At 44.5% G+C, this 26,845-nt stretch overlaps 1 protein-coding gene across 1 annotated transcript; it reads left to right on the forward strand.

The window, feature by feature from the left end:
• Nucleotides 1-608: 608 nt before the first annotated feature.
• Nucleotides 609-26,599, forward strand: LOC125435128 (aldo-keto reductase family 1 member B1-like). Its single transcript, XM_048501189.1, has 10 exons — nucleotides 609-920; nucleotides 10,947-11,114; nucleotides 12,671-12,787; nucleotides 14,264-14,341; nucleotides 14,872-14,994; nucleotides 22,369-22,475; nucleotides 23,875-23,956; nucleotides 24,107-24,190; nucleotides 24,836-24,918; nucleotides 25,896-26,599. The coding sequence occupies exons 1-10, from the start codon at nucleotides 855-857 to the stop codon at nucleotides 25,936-25,938; spliced, it is 951 nt and encodes a 316-aa protein (XP_048357146.1). The 5' UTR covers nucleotides 609-854; the 3' UTR covers nucleotides 25,939-26,599.
• Nucleotides 26,600-26,845: the final 246 nt, after the last annotated feature.

Genomic DNA, 26,845 nt, shown 5'->3' on the forward strand with positions numbered 1-26,845 from the left:
AGACTGGGGCATCCTTGGGGGTAGAGATAACAAAGCTTTTATTGGTTTACGGTCTTAGCTGAGCTGCAAAGAGTAATATCCCACGATCCTCGGAATCTTACAGGTGAATATCTCCAGAAATAAGAGCATGACACTACAGCAGCAAACTCTCGTGTTCAAGTTTCACGCAAGAGAAATCATGAATTTTAACAAAACTTTGAAGAAGGAAAAGGGGGGGAAGGGGAGAAGACAGCAGACCGGATGGCTTCAATTCACACTGTTCTTAAAACGCAAATTATAAAAGGTTCCTCATGTTCCAGAATGGTTTCCTTTCCCTCCCATCAATTAATCTTAACACAATTTTTCCACGGCTTAATTTTTTTTTAATTGCACAACGTGTCTTTTGGAGCGGCCCGTTCTCTCCCGCCCCCCCCCCCCGGCCCCTTTCCTTTTGATGGGCGCATTTTTCATCGAGTTGCGCGTTCTCCAAAGCCCCGTTTGCACTGTATTTTGCTTTAGGAAGTGAAATATTCACGGGAAGCAGTCACACCCTCTGCAACCCGCCATCCTGGAGCAAATCCCGTTGACCGCAGCAGATGCACGCCCGCGTCAGCACGCACGAGAGAGAGACAGCTCTCCATGCAACCCACGAGCTCCCGCCCGCGTTTGCAGAACAAAGTGCCCGGTCCCAAAAGACCCGGGGAAAGATGGGTGCCGAGAAGACTTTTTCTTTAGCAATGCAGAGTCTCCCCCCGAGTTCCACCCTGGCGCCTCCCGGGGCGTGGCCAGATCTAATAAAAGGGGATTGGGGGGCGGTGTCACTTGCTTTGCTGCTGCTGCGTTTTTCTGGCCTAACGTGGTGTTGCTGAGAAGCCATGGCCAAATACGTGGAGCTTTACACCAAGGCCAAGATGCCCATCCTGGGCCTGGGCACCTGGAAGGTGGGTGTTTGCAAGCAAGGGTGGTCGGATGCGGGTTTGGGCAGGGGTGCGTGTTCTTGCATCTGCCGTCCGCTTCTCTTTCCTCCTGCCCTCCAATTGCATTTGCGGATCTCTCTCTTTTTGCCTCTCGCTCTCTGCCTTTCTGCAACTGGCGCTCGGTCGACACAAAGCTTTCGATTGTGTCTGCAAAAAAAGCCAAAATAATAGCACCCTTTGTGCATGCAGGGCGAGGCGCGAGTGGGATGGCTTCGTTGCTTGCAAGTTGGGGTGAGCTCTGCTTCCGCTCCTGGATTACTTCTCCTGCGCTTATGTATGGTGTGTAAAAGTGTGTGTTCCTGTGCCTGGAGTTATTAGGGAGAGAGTCGGCGGAGAAGAGCTGGGAGGGAAAAAATAATAACCACCTTTTGGTGTGCTGCTTAGATGGTCATTCACATCCTGCTTTTCAGCAGTTTTATTGCCGCAGCACAGTTGGACAGTGGCAGAAATTAGATTTCATTACATCGTGTCGCCTGGCCTTGTACTCTTTCCTTTTTATAGGAAAAGGAATGATAGGGAGTAATAGGATTTACATTTAACAGTTAGAATAATAGGATTTTAATATAATTTTAAAATACCCTGCCTGTCAGCTCATGCAAAGGCCACCGAGGGGGTTAACAGAGTGGAAACTTACACAATAAAATAATTTTAAACCAACATAGACACAGTATTAAATGAACACCAGAACTAAAATATGCAGACCAAAACATGAAATCGAGTAAACTAGTGGGCAGGAGAGAAGGGTCTCTGAGAGAATGTCACAACAACATGCTGTGGAAAATGACAGCGGGAGAGGATAGACAGATTTTCCTGTTGACTATTGGTTGCTTAAAGGGCTGATAAAGGACCCCTGTTTTGAGGTTACCCTGCACTTTCCTAATCTTAGAGAAGCTCATTCCGCACTTTTATGCAAGAATGAAATGCACTTTCCAAGCTGCGTTTTAGGTGCTCTTTGAAGCAGTTGGCGGAATGGCAAAATCCACTTGCAAATGGGTTGGCCAGAAGGTGGTTTAAGAAAATGCATTATTTGCCTGCGCGTATCGCAGAAGGGCCTTTAAGATGAATTGGAAGTTATCTGAAGCAGGCCCTCAAAAGATTATTGTTGGATTCCGGATTAATGGTTTGTTGAAGTAAGCAAAATGCGTGGCTTCAAGTATTTAACTGAAATCTTAGTTCAGATTGGTTGTGGTGGGTTTTCCTTGCTGTGTGGCCGTGGTAGATCTTGTTCCTAACGTCTGGTAGATCTTGTTCCTAACGTTTCGCCTGCATCTGTGGCTGGCATCTTCAGAGGTGTATCACAGAGAGAAGTGTCAGTTCAGATTGGTTGCCTTGAATCGGGGAGGGAGCATATTTTGAGAGATGCTTCCAACTTTTGGGGCCTTGTCAAGACTGCATTCCCATATGTGTCTCCTTGAGGAGTTGTTCCCTTTTGAACTTGGTGAAACTTGCTTCTAAGTAAATGTGCAGAAGGGGGTTGATGATAAAATCTTTTCCCTTTGAGGCTTTCGTTCTTGTCTGGCTGGATGTGAAGTAGTTATGTATAAGCAACAGACGTGCACACGCCCGTCATTTGGAATAAAATTAAAGCACCCCCAGGAATATAAATGTAACCACAATAAACTCTCTGGAAAACTTTTATCTTTCGTTAACCAAGCTGCTGTCTGAACCTGTAATTCACTGTTTGTTCCAACTGTTCCACATTTAAGTTTTTAAACGAAAGAATTTTTCAGTCACATGGGCAAAGGGAACATGAAGGGCTGTTTTTAAGTAAACAGTTTCTTTACACAGTTTAGATTCGAGAAATGGTTCTGGCCGCACTCCAAGGGTAGACCCTGAATGCACCATCATGTTTATGATGGTGTTTATGCCAAGGAGCGAGCATAACGCCAGAGTCAAATGCAAACTGAATTGCCTTTAAAAAAAAATTTCAGTAAGCATGAATAAATAGAGTTGCAATTGAGAAAAGGGAAATTTCTAGAGATTTGGGGTTGGGTGAGGTCAGGCATCTGGGAGGGACACTGATACCATCTGAAATTAGAAGACTGTGGCGGGTTGCCAGAGGTGGCACTTCAAGAAACCCTCTCTGTGGGCATTGCAGGTATCGTGCTGCATCTAGGCCAGCCTTGGCTGCTGGAGACTTCGATTATTAGCATTAAACAACACCTAGTTTTGGGAACGTGTAGAGGTAACTGTTAGCGCTGTTAAAGCCTATTTTCATGCAAAAGAACTAAAGCATGATCTTTTCAGAATGCTTCGGTTACTGGCAATAGGGATTTCTTCTAGGTAAAACCTGCAGGTGATTTAGCAGCGTTGAAGGTTGCGCATGGTTGTTTTCAAAGCAAAACCACTGACGCTACCACCAAACGCCAGAGTAATCGCCTCCTCGAATCAAACGAACTTTCTAAACTAAAACCTCAGTATTCAGGTTAAATTGTCGTGTTGGCACTTTGCAATAAATCAGTGGGTTTTGGGTTGCAATTTGGGCACTCGGTCTCGAAAAGGTTCACCATCACTGGTATAATGCCACTGAGTTCACCCCTCCTAAGAAGGCTGGCAGTCCTACTGCTTGGAACCAGGCTGTGCGGCTGCCATATTGTCCTTTTGGTAAAACACACACACCATACAGCTTATTAATTTAAATAGCTAACATCCTTTTTAATTACCAGATTATTTTCGAGAATATTGGGTTGTTTCTCCCTACTGTTTTTGAAACAGGAAGAAAAAAACGGATCGTCCTTCTCCTACAGTATCCCATATCAGCCTTGCTTGGCACACCTGTTGCCTTGAAGAATCTACCACAAAAGATTCTCTTATATGAAGAATCCCCTCATAGTGGAGCATCTCGATTTTCTTCACACTTACCTTGCAGTGTTGCTCATTTTGGACTTACTTGTTCTTCTGCGACTGCTTGCGCATTTCAGTTCATTCAATTTTGTCGTTTGTATTCTGTTACTACATTGCTTTTGCCTTCTGTTTGCCTTGCTTTGGATATGTGTTTCCTCTGATTCCTTAACTGATGTTGATGCAGTAGTCTATTGTGTGGTTGTGCTTTGTGTTTTGTTGTTGTTTGTTGTTGAGTGCTAGCCAGCCCTTGTATATTTAGCAGGAGGGGAAGGAGCAGCAGTAACGTAGTGGTTAAGAGCAGGTGCATTCTAATCTGGAGGAACCGGGTTTGATTCACCGCTCTGCCGCCTGAGCTGTGGAGGCTTATCTGGGGAATTCAGATTAGCCTGTGCACTCCCACACACGCCAGCTGGGTGACCTTGGGCTAGTCACAGCTTTTCAGAACTCTCTCAGCCCCACCTACCTCACAGGGTGTTTGTTGTGAGGGGAGGAAGGGCAAGGAGATTGTAAGCCCCTTTGAGTCTCCTACAGGAGAAAAAGGGGGATATAAATCCAAACTCTTCTTCTTTTTCCCTCTCAGCCTTCCAGGTAGCAGGCACAGAGGTTCACTCGTGGCTTTATTCTCCTTTGTGGCCCTGTTACTCTCATCTCCATGGATGCTGGGATGAGAATGCAGATGGTGCGGCAGCCGGTTTTCCACGGAGGATCCTTTCCATCCCTGGCCCAGAGCCTACAGCTCAGGGTGATTTGCAGCTTACCCCACCCACCCAGCCGCAAGCCCTACTGTGCACTAGCCCTGCCTATTTTCCTGGAACATGAGAGAAGTACCACATTTGAAGGAAACTACTCAGAAGAGCCACAGGTGACTCACATGCCAGTGAGTGAGTATCTCTGGCCCTCTCAGCAGCCAGAGGAATAAGGGATGCCAAGAGGTTTGACTTGGTCACTTCCTCAAAGAGCATCATGGCTAGAAGCCCGGTTCAGCCATTAACCAGAAATGCAGCCATTTCAGGAGGCTTTCTTCCCTTCCCTGCTAAAAAGATCCCTACTTAAACTATGGCTCATTCCGCACATTCAGAATAATGCACTTTCAAACTGCTTTCAGTGCTCTTTGAAGCTGTGCGGAATGGCAAAATCTACTTGCAAACAGTTGTGAAAGTGGTTTGAAAACGCATTATTTTGCATGTGCGGAAGGGGCCTAAGAGTTTCTGTGAGGCTAGAGAAGCAAGGGGAAAGGAAAGGCTGTCCTTTCTCACTGGCCAGGAAGTTATAGGGTAGATGCACCACTTTCCAACCAGGGTCAGCCTTGATTAATTCAATTATAAGTTCTCGATGTCCAGCTGATTTCCCTTCCTCTCCCTTTTTCCTGCACTTTCCTATTCTATGTCGTTCCTTTTTTAAATTGTCCGCCTGTCCCTTTATTAATGTAAACCACCTTGGAGAGACAATTGTCAGAAAAGTGGGCTATAAGTGTAATTATATAGTGTTGGATCCAACATGTTTTTCTGCTGGTGAAAAAGAGAGGAGGGTTACCTTAGACCCCTCCTCAAAAGGCTGTGCTACAGATCATGGGTCCAGAATGGCTAAAAGTCATTGGGCACATGGGAAGAAGGAGAATTGGGGGGGGGGGGAGATTAAGATAAAAAGCTGGCTGGATCCAACTCGGAGAGGTGGTACTTGAATTGTCAAAGACTAAAAAATTGACAAACAGAGCTATTCTGGAAGAAAAGAGACCAATATGATCATGAACTAAGGGAAAATTTATATGGGCATGGAAGGGCCACCAAGTAAAAAGGGTCATAAATAGGGAGACGGTCTCTGGGCCAAACTCGGATGCATTGAATGGCTTTCCATGGGGAAGGTTTATGAAGGTGCATGAGCTGTCCTTCAGATAAACCCAGCTGTTGTTCTCAGGAACTTCTGGTTAAAAATGTTGGCTTTCCCCAAAGGTTTCAAAATAGCTTGAAAACCGTTGATGCAACTGTCACTTCCTGGTTCTTTTCTTATCGTTTCTTTCCCGCTAGGCAGATGGCACGGGTTTCCATGTGAGAAGCACAGCAGACAAGTTGCCCATGCTTCAACCTGAAAAGTATTTCTTCCTGCAAACTGGAATCTTTTCTTTGCTATTTGTTCCTGTTAATGAATTAGAGTCGCAGATCATTCTCAAGAGGCCCATAACAGTAATTAGCAATGATGATTAAATTGACTAGACAGTCTCTGGCTGTAGGGGCCATTCTGTCCTCATCAGCGTCTACTTGTGGTTCTTCTGTCTCCCAATAACCCTCCAGCCTTCTGCTTTTAAAGTTGTGGTCTAGACATCCTTTATTGAATGGGCCTGCGAAATAATTGCTTTTGGTTGTTTAGCCAGATGCCTGGTGGTATAACAAGACTGGCCTGGACTAATACTTGCAGCAAGAATTCAGTTTTTTGAACCTACAGAAATAACTACAGCTTTCGGTATCACCCCTGGAAAAGAAATGAAAAAGTAATTCTAATCAAGCCTCATCCTCAAAGGCTTATGATAGGTTTATGCCATGTGATCTGGGCTGTGTGTATGTTAAGTGCTGTCAAGTTGTTTCTGACTTACGGCTACCCTAGGAATCAACGTCCTCCCAAATTTGCTCTTGTTTAACAGCCTTTCTCATGTCTTACAAATGGAGGGCCATGGCTTCCTTTATAGAGTGAATCCATCTCATCTTGGGTCTTCTGCTTTTCCTGCTGCCTTCAACTTTCCCCAACATTATTGTCTTTTCCATGACCCTTGTCTTCTCATAATGTATACAATGTACGAAAGCCTCAGTTTGGTCATTGGAGCTTCTAGGGAAAGTTCAGGTTTGATATGATCTAGAACCCACCTATTTGTCTTTTCGGCAGTTCATTATATCTGTAAAACTCCCCCAAAACCACATTTCAAACAAATCTACTTTCTTCTTGTCAGTTTTCTTCATTGCCCAACTTTCACACCCATACATAGGGCACTTCCGCACATGCAGAATAATGCACTTTCAATCCATTTTCAGTGGCCCTTGCAGCTGGATTTTACTGTGCAAAATAGCAAAATCCACTTGCAAACAATTGTGAAAGTGGACTGGAAATGCATTGTTCTGCATGTGCAAAATTGCCCAGAGTAATACTATGGCACAAATTAACTTCATTTTGGTCGCCAGTCCTTCCATCTTGGTCTTTACACTTAAGAATCTTTTCTAGCTTTTTCATGGCTGCTCTTCCCAGTCTCAATCTCTTTCTGATTTCTTAGTTGCAGTCTCTCTTTTGGTTGATGATGGAGCCAAAAGAAAAGAAAATAACTCTGGGCTTCCTTTTTTATTTTTCCACGCATTGAATACTCTCCCACAAAGCCTGTGTGATGCTGCCACACCCACTTCTTAAAGATCCTCAAATACCCTTTTTTCCTTGATGTCTTTGGCCCCATTTAGCCTTTGCTGAAGCAAATGAACATGTGCTCCTTCACATGTGTTTATCCCTGCCTTCACCGTTTTCTTTTCCTATCACAGGAACACTGTGCTGTAAAATTATGGCAGCTGTAAAAAAGGCAAACTCTATGCTGGGGATAATCAGGAAAGGAATTGAGAATAAAACTGCAAAGATTGTCATGCCCTTATATAAAGCCGTGGTGCGACCGCACTTGGAGTACTGTGTCCAGTTCTGGTCGCCGCATCTCAAAAAGGATATTGAGGAGATAGAAAAAGTGCAGAGAAGGGCAACGAGGATGATTGAGGGATTGGAGCACCTTCCTTATGAGGAGAGGCTGCAGCGTTTGGGACTCTTTAGTTTGGAGAGGAGGTGGCTGAGGGGGGATATGATTGAAGTCTACAAAATTATGCATGGGGTAGAAAATGTTGACAGAGAGAAATTTTTCTCTCTTTCTCACAATACTAGAACCAGGGGGCATCCATTGAAAATGCTGGGGGGAAGAATTAGGACTAATAAAAGGAAACACTTCTTCACGCAACGTGTGATTGGTGTTTGGAATATGCTGCCACAGGAGGTGGTGATGGCCACTAACCTGGATAGCTTTAAAAGGGGCTTGGACAGATTTATGGAGGAGAAGTCGATTTATGGCTACCAATCTTGATCCTCCTTGATCTGAGATTGCAAATGCCTTAACAGACCAGGTGCTCGGGAGCAACAGCCGCAGAAGGCCATTGCGTTCACATCCTACATGTGAGTTCCCAAAGGCACCTGGTGGGCCACTGCGAGTAGCAGAGAGCTGGACTAGATGGACTTTGGTCTGATCCAGCTGGCTTGTTCTTATGTTCTTAACACTGTGTGCATTTTCTTCCAGAAAAAAATGCCTTCACATAGTTCTTGAGACTCTGATGACTGATTCCTTGCAGCCGTGGAACAGGGAACACCGCCCAGTATCAATGCCAAATAAATTTTGTTGTCTCTTCTGAATACTGCAGAAGTGATAAGGAAAGCAATTAACCAAGTATTCTAGTATGGAAACTTTTGTTTCTGTTTTAATTCAGCCTGTGATCATCCCTAAGACATGGACAAATGTAATAGTAGTCCCCATTTATAAGAAGGGTGATTCTAGTTGCCTGACAAATTTTGGACCAATCAGCCTCCTGTCAGTCGAGGGTAAGTTATATGCCAAATAACTTCTTATGAGGCTAAAGTCTTGGATGTTCCTTCAGGGAGGCAACGCAGAGCTTACGCTCTCACTTGCTTTAACACTATGCCATCTGCCCTACTCTCTGGAAGATTTCGAGAGTAGGGCACGAATTAACTTCAACTGTGACTCCTTTTAATTATCACACTGGACTGTACTTCTAGAACAGTGGTTCTCAACCTTCCTAATTCCGCGACCCTTTAATACAGTTCCTCATGTTGTGGTGACCCCCAACCCTAACATTTATCCATTTTACAGATGGAGAACACTGATGCAGAGAGTCTTAGGCGACCCCTGTGAAAGGGTCGTTCAACCTCCAAAGGGGTCCCGACCCACAGGTTGAGAACCACTGTTCTAGAAGATTCCAGAGAGTACTGTATGCAAAACGAGTCTGCCCTTGTGATTCAGCAGTTCTTGAAACAATACAACATATTTTATTTTTCTGCTCATTCTGTGCTAGGTTTGGGCCAAGTTCTTAACCCCTGTTCTAGCACTGAGAACAGACTCTTCTCTTGAAGCTTTGACGTCCTTCTTATTAAATAGCCCTTCTGCAGATCTGTGCGAGTGGGTAGCTAGTTTCCTACAGTGTGCCATAAACCTTTGCCTTGTAAGGAACAAGGGACCATAAAATTATAACATATGCATTTTAATAATTCTGTTTTTTCTATGTTTTGTATTGCTTTTTAATGTTAAACAACTGTTTAAACAAAAGTTAAACAACTTTTAATTATTACACTGGATTGAACTTTTGATGACAATAAAGGCTTATGTATGTATGTAAATTACATTCAGCCTGCAGTGTTCACAAGGTTTTTTTAAAAATATATAAATCTTGAACAAGTGACTGGCATGTTCTTTGGTACAACTCAATATTCTTAGCTTTGTGTTCTTAGGGCCATTTCCCCGATTACATTGCAAAGTTATACAGGAAGGTTGTATGGCAAGGAACACAATAAAGGTGGCCTTTTTAACAAAGCAGGTGGAGAAGTCTAGCCAACTTTCTTCCCCTTATATATATTTTTATCTACTTTATTTATAGTCCACCTTGATTGGACATGCTGGTACTTGTGCTGTGCTTCAGTTCTTTCTGGTGGTTCCAGATGTCTAAAATCCTAATGCATTGGATACTGAATGACCCATTTTGTTGTTTGTACTGTATAATCTACATCGAGTTGCTGTGAGAAGGGCAAAGTAGAAATAACGTAGACAAAAATGAATAAGTAAATACATTTCATTTATCATGTTAATTGCCAACTGACAGCGCAATCCAAAGGGGGAAGGACGAATCCGCCTGGGTGAGTGGTGTTGGGAGAAACAGCACCTTGTGTGTGTTTCCCCATTGCACAATGAGCAGAGTGCACTGTGGGCTAAAACACAGCAGAGCTTACCTGCGCGCGCGTGTGTGTGAGCTTGCGAGAGAGAGCTTGGACACAACAGAGTCATTTGTAGTTTCTAATCTATTAAAAAGAGTATTTATTAGTGAACTCCATTCTGGATAGAAAGGTAGGTGGATAGCTAAGTTATCCTATTCTAGCTGGATGGAGATGGATGCATGGAGCACCCATCCTCCCTCTAGGCATGGTGAAAGAAAGATGGAGAAATCTGAGAAGAAGGAAGGAAGGAAGGAAGGAAGGAAGGAAGGAAGGAAGGAAGGAAGGAAGGAAGGAAGGAAGGAAGGAAGGAAGGAAGGAAGGAAGGAAGGAAGGAAGTCCCTGAGAGTATCAGTCTAACATCAAAGGGATAGAGCCAGCATGATAGAGTAAAGGGGTCAATCCCTAGGTCCCTATCTAGTCACTGGCTATCTAGTAAAACCCTTCTCTTCCAACAAGTGGCACTGGCAGATTTGCCTTCCCCGGACTTGCCCCTGTGGTAGGGCGAAATTGGCAGCATGTGGCTGCCAAGCTGCTCCCCAATAGTGGGTGTGCCAGACCGCGCACAACTATCCCAGGGTCCTTGCCGCTACCAGCGTAGCAGGAGCAGGCTGGGGCCCGGGGAAGAGCCAACGTTAGTTGGCTTCCTCCTGGCCATTCCTCGCATAACACTAGCAGCTGGGGACTTGAACTTACTCCACCAAAAAAGGTGTCTTGAGTCCATTCAGCCCAATGGGAGCTTCTTGGCGGCAGGGAGGCTTTTTCTCTTGTCAGGCCTCTTTTGTCAGGAAGTCTCCACGGGAGCCACACCTGGTCTCTTGGATGGAGCTGCCCATCAGTTTTGACTTTTCTGTGCACGTGAAGTGGCCCAGTACAGAATTAGACCATCGATCTGTCAAAGTCAATATTCTCTGCTCTGACTGGCTGCAGTTATCAAGAATCTCAGGTGGAATCTTTTGCATCTTGGGCTACCTGGGGATTGAACCTGGGACCTTCTGTATGCAAAGCAGATGCTCTTCCTCTGAACCAGGGCACCTTCAAGGTTCCGTGCCTGGACTAGGACTATTATGAAAGGCATAGAGAGAATGAGTTAGACAAGATAACCAAATGAGATGTTTGAACAGGGTTTTCTTGTTTGTTAAGTCACCCCCAGGGAAAGTAGCGGATGCTGTGAAGAAGGCCATCGACGTGGGATATCGCCACTTCGACTGCGCCTACGTATACCAGAATGAAAACGAAGTTGGCAGTGGAATCCAAGAGAAAATCAAAGAAGGGGTTGTGAAGCGGGAGGACCTCTTCGTTGTCAGCAAGGTATTGTTCTATATTATTTAATTCCACGCCCCTTCACTATGCTGGTTTACTTGCAATGCGGTCCTAGACAGAATTAGTCTGTAGAAGTCAGCTCTTTTTAGGATTGTGCTGATAAACGCTTTCAAAAACAAGATCTTCAAGGCAGCTCACGAAGGCTAAAAAAGCACGATGCAGGATGAAATCATAATAAAGGCTAAAAAAGCAGGTTTGAAGTGAAGAGCCCCTCGGGGATGGGGCGGTATAAAAATCTAATAAAATGGTGGTGGTGGTGGTGGTGGCGGCGGCGGCGGCGACGACGATAATAATAATAATAATAATAATAATAATAATAATAATAATAATAATAATAATAATAATGGAAGCCAAATGAGCACAATACCAAAACGGGAAGAATCCATTCTGCTGAAAGGATGTCAGGCACAAAACCCTGTCTGGGAAAAACTCAAAATGACTTGCAGCAAGATGCAGCACTGAAAAACCTACGCTTTGGAAACAGCAGCCGCATTTTAAAAAATCAACAAACTTCAAGGCCACAGAAGGCGTAATGGGAAAAAGCACTTCTCTGTGGATGCCTAAAAATTGCCAAGGCAGGACTGATAGATCTGGCTGTCGATGACAGTCCAGTCCATAGTGAAGGACATCCTCTCAGTGACACCCAGTGCAGCAAGGTCTTGCTTATGCGTAGGTATGCGCACGTGCACTATGTATGCCTATAGGCCTTCTCTAAAGTAACTGTGGAGGTGGGAAAAACCACATGGGTTTGGAATGTAAAACCATGCTTTTCGTTATGACAGCGTGGTGTTTCATGTTATGCCTAAAATTAGAGAGTGTGAGGAATTCCTTTAATATGTTTGTTGCTCTCAGGGTTGAAGATTTTCTAAAAAGCAGGTATGAAGTGGAAGCAAATGTTTGCCCCATAAGGCTTGTGATTATCCACTCAGCCATGAGGTGTGACAGGGCTTTCTGGGTGTCTCTTTTCAAGACCACTCCGACACAAAGGACTCCGGCACAAACTCCTCTGCATTTCAGCTCTGTGTTGTCCAGACATTTGCAGTTTTCTGTTTCCTAAAATAAAACATAATTAAATTGAGAGACAGTGTGGTACAGTGGTTAGAGGGTCTGGCTAGGATCTGGGAGACCAACGATCAAATACCTACTCTGCCATGGAAGCTCAGTGCCATGCTGGCAGGGGCTGATGGGAATTGTAGTCCATAACATCTGGAGTGCCAAAGGTTAGCCACCACTGCTCTAGTGCATAAACTTGATGTGGTATCTACTTCTCGTCCAAGTGTGCATGGCAGAAGAGTCAAGGTATGGTGCCCTTGGTCACAAATTCATATTAGCAGCTGGTCTTTCCAAATGGAAGCAGAGAGGCGGCCCTGTAGGGAATGAAAGGAGTGGGGCTCCGTACTCCTAAGCTGAAGGTTGAAATGTTGTATGGATAAGACAGTGTGCTCCAGTGACGTGTTCACATGCTAGACCTTTCACTCAGGATGACTTGGTGGAATAGACTGGTCTTGTGGATGTGAACAATTGTATCTCTCCTCCCACCGCAGCTTTGGTGCACATTCCATGAGAAACACCTGGTGAAGAGTGCGTGCAAGACAACCCTGGCATCTCTGAAATTGGATTACCTGGACCTCTACCTCATTCACTGGCCTGTCGGATTCAAGGTATAGCAAATGACACCCCTTCCCTATCTTACAAAGACCTTGACCTGCTGAACAGCTTTCAGGTTGACCTTCTCTTCTGGCAAGATAGCACTAGAATATTTCTTGCCTTTTCTCCTTGGACTCCTTCCATTGGTCCCCAGAGATGATGGCTGAGTTGCCTTTAAGCCCTGGAAGCTGTCGGTCACAAATTTTGGTTGGCCCTGATGGCACCCTTAAAGCACACTAGACTGGGGCAGATTTTTGTCTATGCACTAATCTGCTCTGGAGCTGAGCAGCACCCTGTGTGTGGCATAGGTCTCTCCCAGTAGTTCCACAATTTGTCTGAGCCACATAGTTTGCAGAAAGAGTTGCCTTAAGAAAAGTTTTGTGGGCCACAAGTTTGTCCGACCCCATCGGGCCTCAATAACATTACTGCAGGTGGTAATGTGCTAAAAAGTCTGAAAGAATCCTTTAAATTTCAAAACAAGCCTCGTTATAATGAAACCAGCCGTAGAGTTAATTCCTCAGTGTACTGGAGATTCAGTGGGATCTGAAATTAAGTTTTTACCAAGATAGTATTTCTAGCAGGGAAACACTTGGAAAACTCTGAGTAATTCTTTCTGCTCAAGTGGTTAGAATGAGGGAGTCTGGTTGACTCTTCTTTGGCAAGAGTCTGCATTTGACATAAGTCCCAGCTACTGTTAGGGATACCGCATGGCTGATAGCTTAATATTAGATTTCTAGATTGTCTTGGGGAAGAGTTCTGTGGTGATTCTGCCAGGTATGTTAATGCTAAATAATGGCAGCTGTGTTAATGCAAATTATTACAGCTATTCCAGTCTCATGAATACTTACAGTTGGCAGTTTCATGTCTGTTTCAGCTGCCTTCTGGATTTAAAGCACAAGGGTAAAATGGCTGGTTGGTTGATCAGCTTTATAGCTTACAGGTCAGAAGATCACTGGTTCTTTCCCTGTGGTTGGAGGAAGTTAGGTAGCTGTTCTTGCCCAAGTAAGGCCGTAGCAGAGTGGTAACAACCGCTGTATAAGACTGCAGGGTCACGCCTTAGTATCTCTTTAAAAATGGTTCCCAGTCTTTTCAGCAATCGTGTGTGTGTGTGTGTGGTGTGTGTGTGTGGTGTGTGTGTGTGTGTGTGTGTGTGTGTGTGTGTGTGTGTGTGTGTGTGAGAGAGAGAGAGAGAGAGAGAGAGAGAGAGATATTTTAATGGATCCTCCACATGGTAGCTGTTGTACTATTAGTGTCCGTTGATTGAAAAAGTATTTGACAAAAAGATCAAAATAACAATACTGAATGGGCCTACGGATTCTTAACCCCCTTACAATAACTGCATACCCTCCCCAGCCCCCTATGTACGAATCACACTGTCTGAAAGGACCTTGAATAGTCAAACTGGGAAAGACTACTAGTCTGACTTCGTGTAAGTACATCTTCATATGTTTACGGTAAAACACACTTAAGTCTGTGCTTTGTGTTAACAGGCTGGTGACAATCTGTTCCCCGCTGACGAAAAAGGCATGATCATATCCAGCAACACAAACATCCTAGACACCTGGGAGGTATTTCAAAAGTTTCTGGTTGTTTTGTGTAATTGTTTGCATGTCTGGTTTTGGTGTAGCTTGCAACTATTCTTTACAAATGTTCCAGATTTGTGTTGGCTAAGACTGTATTGTTTACTCTGCTTTGGTAACCAACCAGATCTGAAGTTTCCCAAGAAATCAAACGTCAGAATTAAGCTGAGGAGGAAAGTACCCACTTTGGCCTATCTAGAATTACATATATGGAAAGCAGTTCACTTCTAAATTTGGAAAGAGGCCTCAGTCCACACACTGCCTAGGAAAGACTAATTACCCTCTGAGAGGGATTGCTTCCTCGTAGGGAGACTTCTCCATTGTGTTCTCATTTGCATTACTTCAGTGACAACAGAGTTTCCACACAGGGAAATGCTGCATGGTATCCCCCATTCCTGTTTCCTCCCGCCATCAGTGCTTTTCACTGCCGAACCAGAGCAGACACCAATGCAGAGAGCCTGCTGTTTTGAGGGATACATCTTCTGTGTGTTAATATCTGACCTTTGATATGCTTTCAGGCCATGGAGGAACTGGTGGATGCTGGGCTAGTGAAAGCCATTGGCGTTTCCAATTTCAATCATGGTCAAATTGAGAGAATCTTGAACAAGCCAGGATTGAAGCACAAGCCAGCAAATAACCAGGTAAGGTGGTTACCGTGCAGCCATCCATGGAGTTAAAGCATTTTACACCTGTTGACTTCAGTGGATTTAGAAGGGTGTAACTGTGCTAAGGATTGCATTGTTACTTGTACAAATCCGGTATTCTTTGGACATCATAAAGGATAGGTTGTACTTAAAGCTACTTAAAATTGGGTGGTACCACACCTGTAGGGAAGGTCTGGATGCACACCTCCACTGCTTATCTAGAACTGTTCTTTATTCTGTCTGTAATAGTTTTCAGTATAGAAAGTACTTTGCAGTTCTTACACCCGATGTTAATTCGCTCCCAAAATTAATACTTGGCACCCTGCAAATCAGCCACGCTGATTTGCTCAAGACCTCTTGGTGACTTTCCATAGCTGAGCTGAGATTTACAGTTCTGTCGATAGAACATATCTTGCTGGCTAGAGGTAGTAAATCCAGGTGGGCTTTTTGTGACTGACAGTGCTGGGCCACTCGCTAGAAAAGAAGTGTGTCTTGTTGCATCAGCAGGAGGATGTGTGTACAGTGCTTCTACAAACCAAGACATCTTTCCCAGTTTACACCAAACAAATTCTGCTGTGGGTAGGAGGAACTGTGCCTGGGCAAAACAGTGTTCTTCATTGGGAGATGCAGACTATAACCAGGTGTCACACTTCTCAGTCCACCAGACTGAGAGTGTTGAACTTATTTGTTACGAGGGCTGGATATTGCATACATGTGACTAAGTCGGATCAGGCCCTGTGTTTGTGTGTGTGGCAGCCTCAATTGGCTATCTCCCAGCAGGTACCATCAGTGACATTGGGCCTACATATCTGAGGGATCGCGTCTCCCCGTACTGCCCTACTAGGGCCCTCCGCTCTACGGAGGAGCAGTTGCTGGAAGTCCCTGGCCCAAAAAAGATCCAGCTGGCCTCAACAAGGGCCAGGGCTTTTACTGCCCTGGCCCCTACCTGGTGGAGACAGCAGGCTCCCCTAAGGAGACCAGGGTCTCCCTGCGGGACTCTTCATAGAGTTTCCACAGGGCCTCGCAAACGGACCTGTTCCGCCTGGCTTTTGGCCAGCCGGGATGACCATCTGACCCTCATACCATCTAGCTCTCCCGTGGGCGGGAATGGGGCTGGGATAAGTCACCATCTGCAAATTTTAAATTCTATGGATTTAATATTGTTATAGATTGTTTTTATATTTGTATGTATATGATGTTGATGTACACCGCCCTGAGCCCTCCAGGGGAGGGCGGTTTAAAAATGGAATGAAATAAATAAAGCTCAGTTTTGCACTGGGGATGGGTGGCTACCTTAGCTTGAGAAGCCTTATCAGGCCTGTGAGCCAGCTCTCATGAGCCAGACCATGGATGATGAGGACTCTGATGTAGACCCTGCAGACACCATGGATCCAGAACTAACTCCTCCCAAGAAGATGCAGGCAACAGAGCAAGCTCCAAACCTTGCCCTACCACCGAGGCAGAACCTGATGCCTTGTAGCTGGGAGAGCCATTAGGAGCCTTAGATGAGCTAACAAGCCAGCTGCGTGAAGGAGACAAAGACAGAGGCTGCAGCTACAGCGTAAAAGGAGAAGTGCCTGTATTGCTGCTTGGTATGGCAGAAGGCTCTGGAAGCTAGAGACAACTGCGTCCAAAGAGGACTAAGTCTCCACAGGAGCATGGTCCCATTGGCAGAGATCTCCTACTTAAGCCTTGCCTTGGACTTGGCTCAGCCAGGGTACAATGAGTGCACTTCCTGGTAAGTTCTACTTACCTGGTCTTCCCCTGACCTGAACTCCGGCTCTCAGCCTGTCTGCCTGACCTGCTGCCTGTGCCTTGACTCTGACTGCCTGACAACAGCCTAGGTAATACCTGGCAGCAACACAACAACCCTCCCGCCTTGCCCCAGATCAGAAGCAGGGGTGAGGGCTTGCTTCAGCTGACTGGTAACCTCTTGAAAAGAGCCAGATCCGATCCCAGGGCTGCATGCTTGACACCCCTGCACTAGACATTAGTGAGGAGTCAATCTCTCCAGCTTTACTAAGCATGCACATGCATGATTCATTTTACTGCTGCCACCACTAGAATAGGAGTTAAAGGTTAACCTGCATAGTCTTCTGGAATTTTGTTGTCATTTCTTACATTTAATCTTCAGATTAAGGTTTTTCCAGCCACCCACTCCACATTATCCTGGATATTGCGGGAAATCTTGGAAATTTTGCTTGCTCAAGTAATCCACATCCAGAAGGAATCTGTATATCTTCTCTTTGCTCTTTAGTAAGTGTGGGCTGTGTTAGGCCCACAGACTGCTATAACACCAGTTTCGTAAAAGGAAAACATTACCTGTTTTGTCCTTCTTTACAAAAAGGGCACAAAAACACAGTTGAACACAAAACGTGTAAGAAATTATTGAACAAGGAGAAAATGAAGCAGCAAATAGCCCTGTCTCCCTAATCCTTAAACTCTGTGATAGACAAAATAATCTGTAAATCATCAGATTTCCAGTTGGGGTCCCATTTGGGTCTCTTTCCCAACCATTCCTCCTGTTCTTGAAGCGTTCCCGTTCTAAAACCCAATGTTCTCCTCCTCTTTAAGTTTTTCCCTTTCAAACAAAAAAAACCCCCCAGAGTTCTTCTATTAAATTCCATCGTATTGTTTCCCATCGTACTTGATGGAAAATTACTACGTTCTAGGCAGTTTCCTGAAACTGGTGCAACAGGAAATGTTCTTTGGTGCTGGTGGCTATATGTATGTATCAGATACATATCAGCATCCTGGCACACTGAAGGCTAAGTTTAAAAACTTGATCTACAACCTTTTGTGTCCTTGTGAAGGTGGATTTCTGTTGACCTCTGAGCTGGTCTAACATCAGACTAGCAAAGTTACATTTTTTCACATCTGTGTTTAACGTTTCATTTCCCCGCATGGGGCAACTGGGCTTAAGTAATCTTCTAAGTAGCCTCTGGTCAAAATTTTTGAGTCTTTTGAGTCTTTATCAGCTCCCTAAGTATTTCTACCCTGCAGATTACATTTTGCATTGTACATTTACATCCTGGCTCACTTCTTTTGAATACCCCTCCCACCTGTCTGGGGCTCAGGCAGTGGTGGGATCCAAAAATTTTAGTAACAGGTTCCCATGGTGGTGGGATTCAAACTGTGGTGTAGCGCCAATGGGGCTGGGCGGGGCACGATGGGGGCATGGCCGGGCATTCCTGGGCGGGGCTGTGGCAAGGACGCAGCCGCTGCGCCGGTCCTTAGGCGGGAAATGAATGCATGCAGGCTGCCACGCACGCCGGTGCACCTCCTGCTAAACTGCTTCAAGTTCTGCACGCTACTGCTGAGAGGTGGGGCGTAACTAAGGCAAAAATCATGTGGCAAAATCCCCAATTAGTAACCCCCTCTCGGCACACACAAATAATTAGTAACCTACTCTTGGGAACCTGTGAGAACCTGCTGGATCCCACCTCTGGGCTCAGGGATCTCCGTTTCTAATTATCTGACAAAGGGGGCTTTGACTCTCAAAAACTTAAATACTGAAAATTTTGTTCATCTTTTAGGTGTTACTGGAATCAAATCTAGCTCTTCTATGGCAAACCAATACAGCTGCTTACCTAAAACTTCCTCTGTCCAGTGTATGACACTGTTCCTCAGGTTGGACAATACTTTCCTAGAGTCTTTCAAGCCATAAAGCGCCAAGGAATTACTTAGAGATGTGTCTACTTTGAAACTGGTTCCACTGTGGTAAAAATATTTTCTCTGGTTTCACCCTTAAACACAATTGGATCCCGTCAGACAGTGTAATTTCATGGGTCTCAAACCATAAGTGGATTATAAAAATAGCAATAACCTGTAAAACTTGGCATCTGATTACCTAATTATGCATTCAAAAGGGTGGTTGAAATGTGTGAATGGGACAAGTAAGCCTAATTTTTGTGCCCTAAAGAGCAGGCAAGCCAAAATTAGAGTATCATGTGACAGGCATCGGGATGTTCCAAGGATAACATTCTAAATTTAGCTTGTAAGACCTAGATTCACAGCTGTGCACAAAGGCCATAACACCTAGCCCCGTTTATTTTCCTTCACTCAAAAAAGTGACTTTCTCCATGCTGTTGAAGCAAAGTGTCGTACCGGATTTTGTTCAGTCATGTCCGGGCATGAACTGATGATTAATATTTGAAACATGTTCATGGGAGTTCTGGGAAGCTGCCCTCTCAAAAGAGCCCCACAGCATGGCCTAGAAATAAATTTTAGCAGCTCTGTAACACTATCCATTACAGATCGGCTTCCTTGCTTGCTTATCACCAAGACAAGATAGAATCTGACTGCAGGCTGGAGAATGACACTAGGTTTTTTCAATGTGTTAAAAGAAGAAAAAAAAGGGTATTATTATCCCTTGGGGTGTGGATATCCCTCTATTAACAGGATATCACCACAAGAGATGGCAGTGAGACAGGCTATATTAGGGATGCCCAACTCTGGCACTTCAGATGTTCATGGACTACAATTCCCATGTGAATATCAAGGCAGTCGGTGATCAGAGGACAGATTAATGAAATTCCTCATTCTTTTCCTTCAACTCTTTCTTCGTTTCTTCCAGCTGTTCTTATATTTTCATTCAGTTCTTATGGTGAGGATAGTTGCAATTGAGTAGCTGTGTTGGTCTGGCTTTTTCCCCTCTTTTTGAGCCGCCTGTCACTCCAGGTTCCATGAGCAGGACAACTCATCCTTATGCAGCTGTCTGTCGCAACACCCCCTCAATAAAAACAACAGGAACCAAACTATATCCTCACACTCCTATTACACCCCTACAGCTACAATCCTGACTCTCTGGGAGGCAGCTGGAACCTGCTTTTCCTCCCCACTGCCAATCCTGTCACCCTCCCCACAACCTCCATTTCCCCATTGGCTTTAGTGCTTTTCCAAAATGGCTGAAGAAGTGCTTTTGGGTAGAAGTGAAGGTCGGAGAAAGGAGGGCACGGAAGGGAAGGAACTGAGGGGATGAAGAAAGAGAAAAGGAAGGAATGAACAAGGAAGGAGGACAAAGAGAAAGGGGGAACTTGAAAAAAGAAGAGTTCAGGAAGTAGACTTTAGGGAACATGAGAGCAAAAGGCACCACAGTGTTCCCAAATGCTGTGTCAGGAATCCCTTGGGGGAAAAAAGAGATAATTAGTTGAGGTGCTGTGTGGTTTCCGGGCTGTATGGCTGTGTTCTAGCAGCATTCTCTCCTAATTAGCTCATTCGAAGCATTAAGATTAAGAACAATGAATATGTTGTCATAGGCACACAGTTCACATCTGATAGTGTCTGTTCCGTACCTAAATGGCAGCAGCTTATTGGAAGACGCTGTTAACAAGAACAAATTGCAGCTGCTTGGTCTGTTAACTCTGTCTAATGCTAGACTTTCAGAAGAATGGTCCTGCTGTCCAGCCCAGTCACAGCTTCTTAATTCTCAAGGCTTCTTGTGATCATTCCAAGATATACAACCGGAACAATCCTGTCTATAGATATAGTTGGCTAGACTATTTATTAGTAACTTATAACACTTGTCAAATGCAAGATTGGGTTTTCCCCCGGTATACCATCAGAAAAGAGCATTTGCAGACAATTTACAGTCATGTCCAATAATATATTGTTGTGTGTATTCAGGCATGTCTTTCTTTCGAGTACATATGACTCAGCAGGCTCCTGTGTTTTTGACAAACCCTCGGTTGCATGTATTTAAGAGTACCCTGGTTTTGGCCACAGTATCATTGTGCCTTCCTACGTGGAGAGAAAAGCACCACATCTTTAGACTTCTGACAATGGTGTAGTGGATAAGAGCAGATGCACTCTAATCTGGAGAACCAGGTTTGATTCCACACTCTGCCACTTGAGTTGTGGAGGCTTGTCTGGGGAACTAGATTATCCTAGATCTGTGGTGGCGAACCTTTGGCACTCCAGATGTTATGGACTACAATTCCCATCAGCCCCTGCCAATTGGCCTAGATTATCCTGTGCACTCCAACACATGTCAGCTGGGAGACCTTGGGCTAGTCACAGCTCTTTGGAGCTCTCTCAGCCCCTCCTACCTCACAGGGTGTTTGTTGTGGGGGCGGGGAAGGGAAAGGAGATTGTAAGCCCTTTTGAATCTCCTTACAGGAGAGAAAGAGGGGGTATAAATCCAAACTCTTCTCCTCCAATTTTATCTTCACAACAACCTTGTGAAGTAGGTTGGGCTGAGAGTATATTACTGGCCCAGTGTTACCCAGCAAGCTTCCATGGCAGTGTGGAGAATTGAACCTGGGTTTCACACATTCTGGTGTGACAATCTAAGCACTACACCACACTGGTTTCTCAGTGCCTGAAGGGAAAGCTGTATGAGCAGCCCGAGAATTGGAAGGAATTTTTCCAACGTAGGCTTTTTCCGCATCTAAAAGCATTTAAAATGTCTGGCAAACGTTTGGGGAAAGTTTTGAAAAGAATCGTTTTCTTGGTATTTCTCCACATAGCATGGAAAACTAAAGCAGTTCTTTACAAAAACACACAGAGATGCATCTTCAAAACTACAGAGATGCAAAATCTGCACAGCTTTGCCAATTCTCATGCTGTGTCTACCGTGTTTCCCCGAAAATAAGACAGTGTCTTATATTAATTATTGCTCCCCAAGATGCACTATGTCTTATTTTCAGGGGACGTCTTATTTTTCCGCTCCACAGCTGCATGCTCTGGTGTTCTGTTCGACGGGCATGCTTCCAAACAAAAACTTTGCTACGTCTTACTTTCGGGGGATGCTTTATATTTAGCACTTCAGCAAAACCTCTACTACGTCTTATTTTCAGCAGAAACAGGGTATGTAGCATCGAATCTCCCGCACAGGAGGAAAAAAAGTGGCTGGCAAAACTGAATTGATTAGTGCACAGTAATGACGGAATTAGTGCGCAGATGCAACGTCAGATGAGAAAATGTCCTTAGGAAACTTCAGCAAATGGTGGACAACACAGAGACATACTGCAGCAGAAAATAGTGGGCCACAAGAGAAATGAAAGTGAAAGCTTCAAAATTGAGCTAGAGAAATAAAATGTTTCCTGATCTCTGCACAGCAACAGCAAATGTGTTGAAAACATTTTCAGAAAAAAGATCGCCAAATAACCTTAACCAAATAAAACGGTTTCAAGAAGAAATAAAATGTTTTGGGGGGAAAGCTGTGTGGAACTGCTGCAGGAAATGTTTAATTAACCTTTTTCAAAACATTTTATTGGGGTTGTGCGGAAAGGGCCCAAACTCCTAAACAGCCAAGCCGTACTCCGCTGTGAAAAGTGGCTTGCCTCTTTGACGGTGTGTTTATTGGAACTTGCTGTTGGATGTCTGGCTTGTCATTTGCCTGAATGTCCGTCTTGTTGTTTGTGCTTACAGATTGAATGCCACGTGTATCTCACCCAGGAAAAGCTGATTAGTTACTGCCAGTCCAAAGGGATCACCGTCACTGCATACAGTCCGCTGGGCTCTCCTGACAGGCCATGGTGAGAATGTTTGGGAGACTTCTTCTTTTAACACTTGGCAAAGTGTATCTTGAAATTAGCACTCCCCGGTTTTGATTTGCCTCCCTTTACCCATCCCAGCCAGGTAGGTAAACTGATGATGAAAACAGGTGGAAGGGTCACTTACCTGTGACCAGCCCTTCTGAATATGTACAAGCATGTTTGTAAAGTTGTGATGAAGGTTGGGCTAGTCTGAATGGGAGGAATTGATGCAGAGTATTATAGGGCAACTTAAGATAACCCTTGTGGCGTTTTCAAGTCAAGAGACGAGCAGGGGTGATTTGCCATTGCCTTCCTCTGGACTTCTTTCGCCGTCTCCCATCCAAATCCTAACCAAGGTTGATCCTACTTAGGTTCTGAGTTCTGACAAGACCAGAGCATCCAGGCACCTTGAATAGCTGTATACCGGAAGGAATTCCAGCATGGCTAGTTTTTCCTGAACCAGAGAGAGGGTCATCTGATCATCAGAGTGATTTTATACATTTCCCCTACCTTGTTGAGCCTATAGGCCAGTGATGGCGAACCTATGGCACGGTGCCAGAGGTGGCACTCAGAGCCCTCTCTGTGGGCACGCGCGCACAGAGTTCGTCATTTGGGGGGCGGAAAATCACACACACACACACACACATCTAGGCTGGCCTGGGCCACTAGGACGATGGGCCTGGTGCCTGTGCTCCGGGTGGCTGCTGCCCGAGGTGGGGGGGGGGCGCAGAGGAGGCAGAGATGCTAGAGACACAGAGCAGTGTGCGCGGGACTTGCTGGAGGCTAGAGCAGGCTGGCCTCTGCTCAAGCAGGTGGGGCAGAGGAAGAGGGAGCCAACCAGTTTTTTCTAAACTAAAACCTCAGCACTTTGAGATAAATAAGTCAGTTTTGGGTTGCAATTTGGGCACTCGGTCTCAAAAAGGTTCGCCATCACTGCTATAGGCAGTCTTTCGGATGTTAAAAACAAGGAATGGGTACCACCGTAAATTGCCAAGGTGGGTTGGGTCCATTTGCAGCCAACCATAGAATAGCTGTAAATGGAGCTGCGACCAATCACAAACATGGGAACTTGTCAACTCAAGCATCCTCTTATATTGGAGGCAGGTGTTGCCCCACAAGTGTCCCTTGCAGATACAACAGTGACACCTCCTGGATGCTTGAGGCAATTGCTGCTCCAGTGAGGTGGGTGAAAACCAAGACTGGCAGTCTGCTTTAGGAAGAGATATTTTGGGGAGGGAAGAAGCGGGCTTCAGGAAATATAACTATGGTACGTACTCAGACACGATGCTAGGGAACACCATCTTACACCATTAATTACCTAATAAATACAAGACTTCCTTATATCCACCCCCTGTCAGGTTTCCTATTTTTAATTAACTGTTGGGGGATTTTTTGGCAGGGCCAACCCAGAGGATCCGTCTCTCCTGAATGATCCCAAGATCAAAGAAATTGCTGCTAAACACAATAAAACTGCAGCTCAGGTGTGTTTCTTTGAAGTGTGTCTGCATACTCAAGTGATGAAGATGTGCATTTTGTCCATCAGATTTCCTGTATTTTTTTTCTTGTCAGTTAGTACGTTTTGTGACTCAGGTAGGAAAATATACTCCATTTCGACTTGTTTTGGTTATTAGGTCCTGATCCGATTTCATATCCAAAGAAATGTGATTGTGATACCCAAATCTGTCACCCCAGCGCGCATTGAGGAAAATTTTCAGGTAAGAATGGAAGTAACATTTGCCCCCGAGTGGATTAGTTGGGAACCTGATGTATTCATTTGTGTGTGGCACTTTCTCTGTGCAGGGATAGAGGATCGTGTTTGTCATCTTAATAGTCAAGGCCAGTTATTAAGGAAGCAGAATTGTAATTGACTCTTCCCTTCTGCAAGATTATTTGTCCACATTCCCTTTGATTTTCTTTGCCAGTATAGGAAAGGTTTTGTGAAACAAAGGTAGGGAAAAGTAACAGTCCTGTTTTCCAGATATCAACACATGAGCACACACATCCCACTCTTTCAAATATACTTTGAAACCTGTGCTAAGCTGAAAGAGCACCTAAGAGGAAAATGCATTAAACAAATAGGGAGGGACTGTGGCTCAGTGTTAGAGCATCAGGTTGGCACACAGACAGCCGCAAGTTCAATCCCTGGCATCGCCAGTAAAAAAAGAATCTGGCAGTAAGTGTTGTGAAAGAAAGACCTCTATCTAAAACTATGGTGACCTCTGCCAGTCAGATTAAACTCTTGATGGACCAGTGCTCTGACTCAGCGTAAGGCAACTGCCTGTATGTGTTCAGATATACTCCCACAAGTCTTACGAACTTTTGTGGAGTATTTGGAATTAATTAGGAATTCTCCCGACCAGGTGTTTGACTTTGACCTGTCCAAGGAGGAGATGGAGACCATCCTTAGCTTCAACCGGAACTGGAGAGTGTGCGCCCTGAGCATGTGAGTAGCAGTGCTTGAAAACTCTTTCATAGGGCAACACCTTGGTTGTTGACTTAAAATTGGGCTACAGTGGGCTACCATGTCTAATCAGTTAAGTGAGGAAGAAGAGTTGGTTTTTATACCCTGCTTATCTCTACGTGACTTACAAGCTCCTTCTCCCTTCTCCCCATAACAAACACCTTGTGAGGTAGGTGGGGCTGAGAGAGTTCTGAGAGAACTGTGACTAGCCCAAGGTCATCCAATAGGCTTCATGTGGAGGAGTGGGGAATGAAACTCAGTTCTCCAGATTAGTCTGTTGCTCTTTACCACTGATCCAAAGCATTTTTGATCAATTAAGAAGTTAGACAACAATAATTGATAAAAGCTGCCTTAGAGGAGGCATTCTCCTTCCCTTCTTAGAACGATTTATTTAAGTTTTTAATACATTGTGTTACCCTTCCAGTGTAACTCGCCCTGCTATGACAGACCTGTTCATCCTCTAGAGCACAGGTGTCAAACTCACAGCCCTCCAGATGTTATGGACTACAGTTCCCATCATCTCCTGCCAGCATCATGCTGGCAGGGGATGGTGGGAACTGTAGTCCATAACATCTGGAGGGCTGCGAGTTTGACACCTGTGCTCTAGAAACAAAAAGTGTTGTTTTAAGAGATATTGCCAAGAAATACCAGAATACCATGTTTTGAGGTGCTGTTGATGGACATAAAAATGTGCTTTGGCAAATTGCTTCCTGTATTAGCTTTTTCCCCCCTCATCAAGTTGCAGGTGATTTACGGTGACCCTGTTGGGTTTTCAAGGCAAAAGTGGTTCGGAGGTGGTTTGCCATTGCCTGCCTCTGCGTAGCGACCCTGGATTTCCATCCAAATATTAACCAGCTTCTGAGCTTCCAAACTCTGACGAGATCAGGTTAGGGCAGCACAATAGTTTAGCAGATGTAAAATTTTGATTCAAGCTTCTGATGGACTCTCTCTTTCTTTAGGTGTGCTAATCACAAAGAGTATCCTTTCACAGCTGAATATTAAAGCCCTGTTCTCCTGCAAGCTACGGATTGGGACATCCATCCACACCATCTCAGCTTGTCCATCTGTTCTCTTTCCACTGCATTTGGAAACCTTCACATTTCCAGCATAGGTTCAGTATGTTCTGAGCAACAGAATTTGAAGGGGGGGGGGGGTATTGAGTTTTTCTCCTTATTAAGCAGAAAAATCTTTGCCCTAACTAGCCACTGGACTACTACAGAGGTGAACAATAACTAACAATAACTTCTGTGTCATCACTTCTTTTGACTGTTCCTGAAAATGAGGCAGGTGGTTCATGTCTCTTTGTGTGCTGAAATAAAGGTTACGTGTTTTTCCATTAAAATTATTGGGTCATACACTCAACTGCTTTTCTGTTAATGAAAGAGGGATAATTTTCCCTAGTCCTCTTCCAACCCAGAAAGCCTTTTCTTTATAAAGACCCTCTTTTCCTAAGTAATGTCTTTTCACATGTCACATGAGGAGGGAAAGATTGTGTTGGCAAAGCAGTCGAGGATATAACTCCATGTTCTTAGACTCCACATTGAAACTGGGAGTTTTCGTGGTTACAGGTATGTTGTTTGTGTTCAATTAGCTTATGGCTTGGTTCCCCAAAGATTTTGGAATGGTTTTTCAGACAGTACTTCTAATAAAACCTGTCTAGTTAGCGTGTTGTTTGTCTGTTTCTGGTAATAAAAGGTGCCATAGATACATTATGCCATAGATCTCTGTCTAACCAAAAAAATTCCACTTTTCATATATATTAAAATTCAGCAAGTTTACTTTGCATGCAACATCTCTCTAGAAAGGGTTAATGTAGAACTTCTGTTAAGTAAGTTGTTAATCAATTCAGGGTCCTTGGATGTCACACGGTAAGAAAGATTCGATAAACTTTCCTACAGAGCTTGAATGG

The sequence above is a fragment of the Sphaerodactylus townsendi genome, linkage group LG06, assembly GCF_021028975.2.
Source record: "Sphaerodactylus townsendi isolate TG3544 linkage group LG06, MPM_Stown_v2.3, whole genome shotgun sequence".
In the NCBI taxonomy this organism is placed as follows: Eukaryota; Metazoa; Chordata; class Lepidosauria; order Squamata; family Sphaerodactylidae; genus Sphaerodactylus; species Sphaerodactylus townsendi.

Bases quoted from the DNA above. Each gene is read 5' to 3' on its own strand.
- LOC125435128 (XM_048501189.1), top strand. From the start codon at position 855: ATGGCCAAATACGTGGAGCTTTACACCAAGGCCAAGATGCCCATCCTG. The intron at 22,476-23,874 runs GTGAGAATGTTT...ATTTTTTGGCAG, and splicing joins GGCTCTCCTGACAGGCCATG to GGCCAACCCAGAGGATCCGT. The intron at 24,191-24,835 runs GTAAGAATGGAA...TCTCCCGACCAG, and splicing joins GCATTGAGGAAAATTTTCAG to GTGTTTGACTTTGACCTGTC.